Source organism: Pelodiscus sinensis, chromosome 1, assembly GCF_049634645.1.
Source record: "Pelodiscus sinensis isolate JC-2024 chromosome 1, ASM4963464v1, whole genome shotgun sequence".
Taxonomy (NCBI): domain Eukaryota; kingdom Metazoa; phylum Chordata; order Testudines; family Trionychidae; genus Pelodiscus; species Pelodiscus sinensis.
Genome location: NC_134711.1, coordinates 113,796,847 through 113,809,526, shown reverse-complemented (window position 1 = coordinate 113,809,526; position 12,680 = coordinate 113,796,847). Strand labels below are relative to the sequence as shown.

The window sequence follows — 12,680 nt, the reverse complement described above, 5'->3', positions numbered from 1 at the left end:
GCCAGAGAGTTGAAATAACTTGTACAAGGCTGTGCAGGAAGCAGATAGAAGAGCTGAGATTGATGTTCTGGAGTACCTAGCTCCTTGTTCCATGCTTATTTCTCTAGACCATATTGTCTTCTCATTACCCCACAGTGTAAGCGCAATTTGATATAGGAATGAACCAAACTCCATGGTTCAGACACCTTCCACGGCTGAGGCAGATGGGATCCAAGATGTATGGCACACGACCATTGCTTTTGCATCTCTCCCTTTGGATGTGCTTTGTTTACAGATGTAGTATATCAGTATTCAGGTGCACAGATTGTATGATGTAATACATAATCAATACCATTTCTTAATGTGAGACTTACTTTTGTAAAAATTCATCAGACCCATAAATGCTTAGAAAATACTCTTCCTGGGCTGGATATTGATTTGTGCAATGGAGAATCTCTACAATTAAGTTGCGGATAATGCAGCTAGCTGTAAACAAAGATAAGAAGAAAAATTAATAGCAGCTTGGTAGAGAGTTGCTAGATTAGTGTTGAAAAGAGAAAATGGGAGTCATGATGTGATCGCTAACTTCTGTTGCAGTATAGCTCCATCTAGGGGAATCAGAATGAGACTTTTTTTCCCCCTTTCTAGATTCACATGCTCTGAGGACTGGGTTGTCATTCATACAATACTTTTACCTCACTGAATTCACCCATTTTGAAAGAAGCAGGAGAGTCTGTAATGAATCTAGAATTATAAATTTATCAATTCTGAATCAGAGATGGCAGAACCAAAAAGCTAGCTATTTCCCCTGAAATCTATAATCTCAAAATTGAAATTGTGTGTAATTTCCTTACATGTATATGATGAAGGCTCTGGTTCTGCACAAGACACGAGGCTATGCCAGAGATTTATTTGACACTAGACACATCCAATTCATTTAACATAGTAGCAGGGCTGGATTACCCAACAGGCATACTAAGCACGTGCTTAGGGCACCAGCAAAGCAGACACACACACAAAAGAGATTTTACGGTATAATATTGTTTTTATTTTGAATTACATATGGGGGCACCATAATCTTTTCAGTGCTGAGGGCCTCTAAAGGTCTTAATCCGGCCCTACATAGTAGTAGCTTGCATGGAGGTGGGTGAAGCTGCTGCTTGGGAAGGCAAAATTCCCACTCTGTGGCTCCACCCATATTCCACCTCTGCTCCACCGCAAGCAATGTCACCTCCCCACTGTCTCCCTCTTTTCTTCCCTATCCCTCCCTGACCATCCCCTTCCAGCCAAATCCTTGAACCCAAATGTGGCAAATTACATTTAAACACTCTTCTACAACATCTTTCTAAAGAAAATGGAGCATGTTTTCTACTGAATGCCAGACTGTGAAAACTGAGCATGCAGAAAGTATCTATTTAAAAGCACTTACATTTTGTAATTAAAAAAATGTCAGTCACGGGGTTTTTTGTACACACTGAAGTTTTTCAGAAATTTATTTGCAAAACTTTGTGGTAAGGGCAAGTCAGTTGTCTAGCTGAATACAACATTATATATTATGGAATACATGATACGATCCTTTTTTAAAAAACATTTTCTTAATCAGCATTTCTAAGATGATTTTATATTTTAAAAGTACTCAAACCTTCATAAATTTATCATTCCAGATTACTATTATTATTTCAAATTAATCGGTCAGAGCAGTTTAATGTGTTAATAACAAAGCTCACTGCTTTTAGAAAAATGGAACATTAATATATTGTGTATGATTTCCATACTAATAGACATGTTTATGACATGTCAACATATGTTTATGTTTAAATAGGTTTCCAAAGATTTTAGGCATAACAAAGGATTTTACATCTTACTAAGGTACTAATTTTGGTGGAAGGGTTTCTTAAAACTACTTCATCAAATAGTCAGAAGTAAAGAAAGGGAAATGCATTTGTCCAGCTATGTGGAAGAAAAAGGGCATTGTCCCTTTAAGGGCTCTTTTCAGCAGGGGGTGGGTGAAGGGAGAAATATTACAATGAGGATGGACAGGAAGACTTTGGAAGCAAGTTTTTGTACTACAGTAATTAAAATTAAAATGTGTATTTTAAATAAGTGTGGTGTTTTGAAGAATTTATATAGAATTTGTGTCTAAAGATCCAAGCAATTGTAGGACTGAAGCTCAATACTCAGATGTGAATCTAAAAATCTATGCAAGGATTTTTTTTAGAGGTTTGATTTTACAATCTTCAGCAACAAACTGATAAAATATTTAAAGCAAATTTAAGCTAAGGTCCTGTAGACATATTATAGCAATGCACAATTGTTTTTGTAAGTAAATTCAGAAACTGACAGTATATCTCCCAGAGTTGGCAAATTCCTGTTAAACGGCTTCATTACCACTTAATCTTTCACATATTCAGTGTTAAGCTAATAGGTTTGGCAAGCTGGATAGCTTTTCACTTTTAAGCTACTAAATTCCGCCCCTCCCCCCACACCAAGAAAGACTCACTAGGCTGCAACAGCCTGTGGGAATGTTTAGAACAGGAATAGGAAGAGGTAAGAGGTTCCGCACTAAGACCGAGGGAAGGCATTGCCTTTCTTTGCCTCTTATAGCTGCTGCCTACAGTAGCTGGGCACAGCAATCATATGAAGATTAGTGCAATTAGGCCACAATAAATATATTCTATTAATTACATCCCTCCATAACCCTTCTCCAAAATTTTAGGCCACATTCCATAACAGAGATTTTCTTTTTTCCCCCCACATTTTTGAGGTTCTATTCCATAATCAGAAAACATGTATGTGTAGTTGGATTGTGAATTCCAGGAAGCAAATCACAATACAGAGTGTATCTAATTTTGCCTTTATGTAAACGATTTGCCCTGCTAGACCAGATGATAGGTTTCTCAAGTCTGCTATGCTCCCTCTAGCAATGGCCAGTATCTGAGTCTTCAGAATGTAGGCAGAGATCCCACAATATACCTAGTCAATTGTGCAATGCAGCACACAGGGGAAATAAATCCTTCCTAATTTCTGTGACAATCTGAATGCCCACAGCTAACAATACAAATCACTAAAGGAGAGGTTGATTTTCATTTTAATTCCTCGTTCATGCTATTTCTTTACTGCTAAAATGTGTTAAAATCTTTATTTTAAAGGTTGATTTTAAAGTGTTAAAACCATTTGTGTTTTAGTGACCTCCTGGAGAACAGGCACAAAAATTAAATGCTCACTGTCAAACTGAAGGCCTTAAAAATAAAAGTGGCCAGATTCTTATTATGTGCTGGCTGCTTTGTAGTACCTTTGTGATATAACACAGCTGTATTTAATGGCTTAACTAACCCATTAAACTAAAGTAGCAAAGAAGCCAGATTATATCAGTGAATATGGACCAAAAAAATCTTTAAGCTACTTACATTTAGATCAGGCCCATAAATGCCAATTGTTTTTTATGCAAAATGACATTTTCTTCTATATTTCCTCTGGAAACAATAATTGGGCCCTTTCAATATTTAAATAAATAAATAAATAAAAACCCTCAAGGAACCACACAAAAACAAGCATGCATGTTAGCAGAACTGATTTTTAAAAGGCTAAAAAAACCAACACACTTACCATACGGTGTAAGATGCAGTGGAGGCGATGAAGAGTTTGTCAAAATGCTAACTTTTAATTTTGATTTACAAAGGATCTCATCTGATAATGTTGATGTGACACTCCAAATCTTCCCAGTATTTGTCTTCAGATCAAAAGCACAATATGAACCTCTTATTCTGGGGAGAACATATGGTAAAGTTTATATATTTCAGCTCTATTATCTCAAATGACAGAACTGCCATAATGCCAAAACAATAATAGACTTAGATATTAAGAAAAATGATGCTGAAGAGTACAATGATGCTATTAACAAATCTACTTCTGTCAGACATCTCAAAGTGCTAAATGCTGCCTGTTTCATGTTTTGTTAAACTAGAGAATCACTGGTAAAATCTCAATTGATTACAGTATGCAATACTGTCATGATCATGAGGGTTAGCCAGCATCCTGGGGACTAAGAGGTTAACTATGCCCCTTACCTAAATCGGGTGGCAGGCAGCCAATAGAAATGTAGGTAGGAATTTCAAACTGGGACAAAGGAATTTTGGGGTTTTTCCCTTCTTTGTCCCTGGGTAGTTTCTCTCCAGCTATTGAAGGGGACAGGATGTCTCCCTCTAAGAAAATACTCTTCACAGACTGTAAGTAGGATAAAGTTTAGATAAAGTTTAGATGTTATTGTTTTATGGTTTGGGAAATGGGATCTGGTCTGTGCATTTAAAAATGAGTTTTGCTCTCCTTTGTAACTAAGTTCCTGGCCCATAGTAAATTTCTCTTCCATGAGTATATTATTTTGTTACTGTTCCATCTAGTCATTATGCTTGCAACAGGAATATTGTGATGATAATAAAAGTTCTCTCTCTCTTCTTTTTATTAACCTGGTATTAGTTAATTTTTGTGTCCTGATTTGTACGTTAGGGGTGAGATTTCCCAAGTAGTCTCTCCCTGGTTGCTTTATTAGTATTTGGGTGGTGGGAGCAGCGTTTTAGTCCCAAAATCTAGGTTAAGATTTTGGGGGAAGTTTTATATCAAAGCCTGGTAGATAAGGTTTTGGGGGACTTTTGCTGGTCCCCACTTCTGCATTTATTGTGCCAGAGTGGGGAAGGAACCATGACAAATACTATGAGCAGAATCACTGTATGGGTCTGTTCCTAATCCCACTAAAGTCAAAGGGAGTTTAGCCAGAGATGTCACTATATTGTGATCAAAATAATTTCATCATGGTGCAATGAGTGTATTCTGTTAAACAGATTTACTTAGTTTATTCATGTTTGAATAATGGTGATATCATAGCAGGATTTTTGGAAGACTTCGCAATCCATTGCTAAAGTTCAGCACTCAGCAAGCTAACCTTCCAGCGATGTGCCAGACAATATCCATCCCTCTCTTAGGTGGTTACCTTCTTCTATGATTATCTCTCTCCTTCCATCTCTGTATCTAATATGACCAAAGTGCATAAATTTACTACTGTGATTTCTGACACCAGGGTCTGCTTCTCTTCAACAATATTTTTAAGGGAGGGAGGGAGGGAGGGAGGGAGGGAGGGAGGGAGGAAGGAAGCCTAGCTGCCGGATGTGCAAGAGATTCTTCAACAGCTCCACATTTCAAACGTTTTGTTCTTGTCAGCAGCATTAACTTCTCAAGATTCATATCTATAAATTGCCCATGGGAAAAATAGACTTTTCACCAGTCACGCCTTCATACATTCTGAGATGCCATGGTTTTTCCAGATGCTCAAGGAAGACCATAACTGAGTGAGCTACCAAAGTCTTCCACCAATTTCCTTAGAACAGCATCCTTGGTTGGAGAGAAATGATCCCAGAAAATAAAATCCATCTATTGCCTCTAAAATGTATCTGTTAGCCCTAATGCCTGCTTGCCTCTCATTTTTGTTGATGTCATGGTACAAATGCTTTATTTTCCATCACATACAGGAATAGTCCATATGCCACATAAGCTATTTTCATAGACTCCAACATTCATTACACTGGTGGTTGTAGCAAGAAGTGGCACACCATCAACAAACTAGGGGTTAGGTTAAGAGATGTCCACCAATGGAAATTCTAGCTGCTTTCACTTTGTCAAAACCTCCCATGGCTCATCTCATATATTTTATATCCCTATATGTTAGAAGCTTGGAGGTTGAATACACACTTGTCTCACACCTTGACTAGTAAAAAGGACACTCACTGTTGCCTACTGTTGGCTGCACTGTGTGCTGCTGTTGGTTGTAGAGACATGTAGTAAGTTCAATTACATGCTTTGTCTGCCAGTATGCTCCAAAGATACAGTCCTATTGGACAGTATCAAATACTTTAGAGTAGTCAATTAAACACATCAACAATGGGTGATTATATGCTCTGCATGTAATGGTTCATTGAGACTGGATATTCACTATTTGATCATGTGTAACTTTGGCCCTTTCAGAAACCAACTTTTTGTAGTGATATTCCTGCTTCTGTTCTTTGCTGCATATGATCCTGAATTCTTTAGGGCAGAATTTTGCCTGCATGCAACATCAAGGAGATGTACAATGGTTACTACATTCTATCATGCCCCCCTTCTTTGGTAAGGACATAGATATTCCCTTTGTCCAGTCTCCTGGCCAATCTGTAGATATCCATATATCAGAGTATGTTTTCCATATGTAATCTGTACCACCCAGATTGCATATCATCTACCTATGGTGCTTCCCAGTCTTCATTTTTGAAATAGCACATACTATTACTTTGACAGGATTCATGGCTCATTCTCTCCTTTCTGTTGTCCTATAACACAGGTGGCTGTGGTGATGCATATAGATTGGCACCATAATCTCTGTCTGCTTTTAATATCTTCACCCTTAGTGAGGACTATGTCATCATGATCTTTTATTAGGTTTGATCATTGAGTAAACCTTTTGGTAAGAACCATAACCAAGTTTTGTGTTGTTATTCTCTTTACCATTTGCAAGTTCTCTATATTTTGCTCTTATATAGTCACTCTCCCGATGTTTAATTAAAGCAATGTTCTTAATGACAGATTTCTAAGGCGACAGGGTAATAAGCTTTGGACACTGAAACTTACACACAGTAAGGCCTCAACAAGGACTGAATAAAATTACTCAGAACATTTAAATATTTTTCAACAAGCAGGGAACCTTTTCTATGCAAAATCTCAACACACACACACGAATTGTATTGGTTTTCCGCCAGCTCTAGGATTAAACCTGGAAATGTCATCACCCAAAATAATAGGCTTCTCTTATTTAAATGTAAGGAAACTCCTGTAGATGCATATAGGTCAACTGTTCTAGTTAGCGGGCAAGCCACTAAAGGGAAATCTGATACAACATCAGTGTATTGTGTACTGCCTCTCCTTCTAATTAACAGAGGTCAAGTTCAAGTCCCCTTTGACATGCCTTTTTGTAATAAACAACAGCTACAAACCTAGAGACACCATGGTTCTTAACTAGGACTGAACCTGCATATACACTGGATTGCATCAGACAAGAGTACAGAGCCTATCTCTTGAGATTTTATATTTCACTAATTGGCCTGCATTTTCAGTAGCTAATATCAAATATTCTACAATAAGCACTCCACATTTTTTGTGTTCAAGCAAAATACTGGAACTTGAGTTTGGCAGCATTATATATGGCATCTGATTATGGCACATTTTGTGGCATAGTTCTCTGTGTAAATATCTTCATGATAAGGTTATTTTTAATATTACATCTCAAAGCTGGTTTCTAACTAATTTAAACACTAGTATGATCTTTGCTTTTATTGCACACGCTTTCCTATTGCTTGGGGAGTGGGAGGCAAAAATCTAGATTTCCAAAACTAATTATCCAATGAAGTAGTATATTACTTACTAGCAGAAATACCCGGTGTTACCGGGGGAAAATATAGTAAAAGGTGTGATGAATGAACTACATCAGTGACATTAACATAGCATATTTTTTTGGAAATACTTTTTTCTCATATATTACTGTAAGAAATTAACATAGCTAGTACTTTTTCTGTTGTCATAGGGAAAGGATCTCATAGTTGCAGTGTATGTGACATGCTTAACAGAAGAGTCCAGCAAATGCCTATGATCAGGCGCTACTAAAAGCTTATTAGTGGCCCAATTGGGGCTCTGGAGGAACCAATTCAAGATATAACCAATCCAGTTATTTAAGTTAGGAAATCAGTAGTATCCATGTAAAATTTGGTGATTCTAGCTCTTACCATTTCAGAGAGCTTTCAGGACAAACACACAAACAAACTTTCAGAAATATTTATAAGTTAATGGGAAACCAGTGGATATGGTAGCTCAGTGGTATCACAAAAAGAGAAACTATGGACACTACCTATCATACATGTCCTAGATTTATACTAGAAACAGAAGTCATTATAAAGGCTTTTTGGTGACTATATGAAAGTACTTGCCTGCCTAACTTTTTTGTGGATAATGTAGACATCACAGTTTCCACTCTCACAAGCTTTGTTGCTGTAAGCTATTGCCACATAGAGCACAAGGGTTAAATGTTTGAGATGTAATTATCCTCTCACCCCCAATTCAGGGCTGAGGTAGGGGAGCTTGGTAGCATGGGGAAAATCTGTACTGCTTGCTGCCTATGTGATGCCTGTACTGTATATAAACAAAGGAACACCATTTCCAGGGGCTTGATCCTGCAAGATGCTGAGCATTCCTTTGAGGTACAGTGCATGCTCAGCTCTTGACGACGTCAGTAGGAGTCGATTCAGCATCTTATAGCATTGAACATTGAGATTGTGAATTTAGCATCTCTTTTCAGAGTCAAATTTGTTTGAAAAAGAATTCAGTAGAAGAACATTTGCTAAAGATTTGCCCATAATTGTACAAGGAAACCTCATAAAGGGATTGTGGAAAGTGTTTTAAAGTTGGTATGCATACCGTGAAATGTTTCAGTTGTGGGTTGCCACCTCTACAAATATTACTAAGAGAAAAACATGATGGTTTCTATTTGATTTACAGAGCTGTAAGTTTGCATGATGTAGAGTCTGAATCACATATCTTGCCTCTGATTTAGAAGGCACTGAGAGTCTTTGGAGACTTGGAAGAAGCTCAGTACAACTGAATGGGTCAGTTGTGTGAATATGTATTTGAGGTTTTTCTTGGTCTTTTCCTTGGTGTGATGTTATCTCCTGAGGATTCTCTCTCCTTTGATAACACAAAAAGTATGGGTTTATCGTTGACACCCACAAAACAAGCTAGGGCCAAAACAGAGACAGATTGATTTCTATTAATCTTTCTAACGCTGTAAATAAACTCATTAAACCAGAAAATCAATAGGAGGCTTTTCCCGTAAATGGAGTGGAAAGTTAAATGTACAATGTTAGGACAGAACAATCTGAGTATCTGACAGGAAAGTATGTCTTGTGGAATAGGCCTTCATGAATCTGTTGCTATTTTTTGCAGTCAGCCTGATGAACGATGGAAAAAAGGAAACAGAAATCACTGAAGCAGCATGGCTCGGGGATGGACTTCATGGAGCTAAAATATATATTTAGCCTATTAAAGAACCATTAGCACAAATTAGCGAGCTATATTTATGCAGATAGTCTTGACTGGCCTTGAAAACAACAGATTCATTAATATCTAAATTTAAACAGATTTTTATATATTTTATATACCTAAAATGGGTCTTTGGGGAAAACAGTATGGACTATATTACTAAGGACTTCATCATAATAAATACAAATCCCAGGACTCAACTGAAGTTGCAGAGGCAACCTTCAATCTTGTATTTCTTAATGTTCTTGGGATTTTTAAATGACATTTCTAGTTTTTTTTTTAAGACAACTGAAAAAAAGAAGAAACTAAATTTTAGCATATGAAACTGTAAGGTTATGTCTACACAGCAGTGTTATTTCAGAATAACTAATGAGCGCATCTACACAGCAAGACATTATTTCGAAATAACAGAGCAGGTGGACTTCTTTAACCCCTGTAACCGTCATTTCACAAGGGAAGCTGAAGGAAGAGTGTTCTTCCTTCAACTTCCTGCTGTGTAGACAGCACCAAAAGCCAAATTAAGCTATTTCAACTACAGCTACACAACTGATGTAGCTGAAGTTGCATACCTTAATTCTACTGAAGCCTTGCTGTGTAGGCCTGCCCTAATTATCCTACTTCTATTGCTCAGCAGGGTTGGAACCTAGCATCTAGAGATCTCTACCACTAACACTAAGGTAGTACCTGAATCAATACTAGCCCATTATCCTCTAAGTGGAACGTACGATGGAGTGGAACCTTAACAGAGTTTGCCAGTGGGTTGCACAATTGTTTTCAAAACAGAAGAAGAATGTTAAACTTGAGAATCCTGATACCTACCACCATCTTTGAGAGATTAGTGTTCTTAAATTGATGAATGGCTTGCACTCAATAATCAGGGCTAATCAATGGAAATGACGACATCTGAACACATGACATTCATGTTTCTAGCTCAGTGCACCTTCACTTTGGTCAGAGGGTATTTTGCTGAAGAAAAGAGGGTGAGTAAGCAGGCAGCTCACTGCAGGCATGACAACATATGCAGTACAGTGATAGAAATGTAGCCGTGTTAGTCTGGGGTAGCTGAAGCAAAATGCAGGACAATGTAGCACTTTAAAGACTAACAAGATGGTTTATTAGATGATGAGCTTTCGTGGGCCAGACCCACTTCCTCAGATCAAATAGTGGAAGAAAATAGTCACAACCATATATACCAAAGGATACAGTTAAAAAAAATGAACACATATGAAAAGGACAAATCACATTTCAGAACAGGAGGGGGATACAGGCGGGGGGGGGGGGGGAGGGAAGGAAGGTGTCTGTGAATTGACGATATTAGAGGTGGGGAGAGTGGGATGTTTGTGAGTTAATGGTATTAGAGGTGATCATTGGGAAAGCTATCTTGATAATGTGTAAGATAGTTCAAGTGTTTGTTCAATCCTCTTTGGAGAGTGTCGAATTTTAACATGAATGACAGTTCAGAGGATTCCCTTTCAAGTGCAGATGTAAAAGGTCTTTGTAGCAGAATGCAGGTGGTTAAGTCATTGAGAGAGTGTCCTTTCTGGTTAAAATGGCAAGAAACTGTTTTTTCTTTGTGATCTTCTTGTCTGATATCTGTTTTGTGGGCATTAATCCTTTGGCGAAGTGTCTGAGATGTTTGTCCAATGTACATAGCAGACGGACACTTTCGGCACATGATAGCATAGATTATATTTCTGGATGCTCAGGAATATGTGTTCTTGATCTTATAACTCACTTGGTTAGGTCCAATAATGGTATCAGCAGAATGAATATGTGGACAAAGCTGGCAACGGGGTTTGTTGCAAGGGAAGGTACCAGGGTTGGTATTAGTGTGGTATGTCCAGATGAACTGTTTAGAAAATTAAGGGACAAGTGCAGATGGTAATTATCCAAAACTTTATAACTTGGCCAAATCAATGTTTTCTTAAGGTCAGCAAAAAACACTTCTCCAATATCTGGCCTACATCCCAGCCAACTTTTATTTTCCTGCTCTAAAGCTCAGAGGCATGAGAACTTGTCAAAGTGGCGGCATGAAACATCTTTAATGGTCAATACATTGAAAAACTTCAACTTTGAAGAGGTCAGCTTACTTGTTAGTAACAAAGAGAGTGACAAGGAGAGAAATGATTTTTTCCACTACACGATTGCTCTTCTTCATCTCTAAACTGAAATTAAGAGTTTTTCCTTATTTAAAAGGCATGAATATTATGGTATTGTACAGAAATGTAGAAATAATCATCCAATTAATATTAACAAGATAAATATCACAGTTGATTGAATAAAGTTTTTTTTCCCATTACTTACTTCTTCACTCCATTGCAAAAGGAGGCAATACTTTCATTACTCCCTTGATCTGCTTCAGCCAACTGGATAGGCCAACCTGAAATCTAAAAATACCAAGAGTAAACCAGAAGAAATAAAGCTCACTGTATTTACATAAGGAAAGCAGAATCATCAAAGGAGTTCAGCAACCTGATCTTGCAGTAGGTTCGAGGAGGGCTAAATCCTCACACCTCAGCACAATTTCACTTACTTAGATGGGATGCCAGTAAGGATAAATGACCCATTTGATTCCACTGAAGTCTCAAAAGATTTATTGGTAACTCAACAATGCACTATGTCACATAACTCCCCTTATCTCCCTATTGGTAAAAATATTATGAATTTTCATTGTCAGCATGGAATACCAATGTTTTAAATGTTTCCCCAAGATCTGGAACTAGAGCCTGTCAGCACCTGGGTTCAAGGTGGTCAGAACTGTGGTTTAGAACAGGATAGGAACAAAGGTCAAAGCTGGCTATAGAATCAAAATCAGGCTGAGGGCAGAGTTGAAACTAAGGGCTAGGGACAGGCTCTATAGAACTGAGATCAGACTCAACAGACAAGCCAAATCAGGCCAAAGGCTGAAGCCAGGTAGAAATCAGAATCTGGGGGGGTTAGGAGGCAGGTACAGGGCTGGAGCACATCAGCAGTATGGCTGGAATAGGGCATGGACAAGGCTGATAAGGCTAGGCCAGGAACAGCAACTGGCTCAAGGGAAGGCTAGGAATCTAGGAAGTCTAATCCTGCTCAGAAGCATAAAGATTCCTGGCTGGCTGAATATTGCTGTTGCGCAGAGTAACTAGAACCTCTGGAAGGGTTAGTGACCTGGGTCCAGGGGAGTAGTTTGGGGAGGGTCATGTGACCTAGGTCCTGACCTGGCCGCTGCAGCATACCTGAATGCTGACTCACCCCCAGGCTCTGCTTAGGGATGAGACAGTATAGCTGAGTTGTTGAAGCATCCCTGAGCCATGAGTTACTGCAGGCTTTGTTGGAACAGGGGTCATGGCAGCTATGTGAGCAGCCCTGATCTGACTCCAGCCAATTTCAATATCAAAATGAGTAAGTTTAAAGAAGTGATACAGGACAAACACACTTATGTAAACTTGATCCTTCCTCCTCCTCCAGTACACTTCCACCCATAATGGAAACCTGATATTCCTCCAAAACCCACACATCTTTCCAGTCAGGCAATAACAGAAATTCAATCTATTCTGTGTGAGCATTAAAGATCCCATGGTACATCTTCAAAATACCAGAGTATAGTATTTGAA

At 38.3% G+C, this 12,680-nt stretch overlaps 1 protein-coding gene across 2 annotated transcripts in view; it reads right to left on the bottom strand.

Annotated features, from left to right (window-relative positions):
* PIK3C2G (phosphatidylinositol-4-phosphate 3-kinase catalytic subunit type 2 gamma) overlaps nucleotides 1-12,680 on the bottom strand; it is a 383,327-nt gene that overhangs the window by 285,928 nt on the left and 84,719 nt on the right. For both annotated transcript variants that reach the window (XM_075897745.1, XM_075897746.1), the window contains 3 exons: nucleotides 11,392-11,474; nucleotides 3,586-3,743; nucleotides 354-465 (listed from right to left, as the gene is read on the bottom strand). In XM_075897745.1, the coding sequence (XP_075753860.1) occupies nucleotides 354-465; nucleotides 3,586-3,743; nucleotides 11,392-11,474 (353 nt within the window). The remainder of the gene's footprint in view (nucleotides 1-353; nucleotides 466-3,585; nucleotides 3,744-11,391; nucleotides 11,475-12,680) is intronic.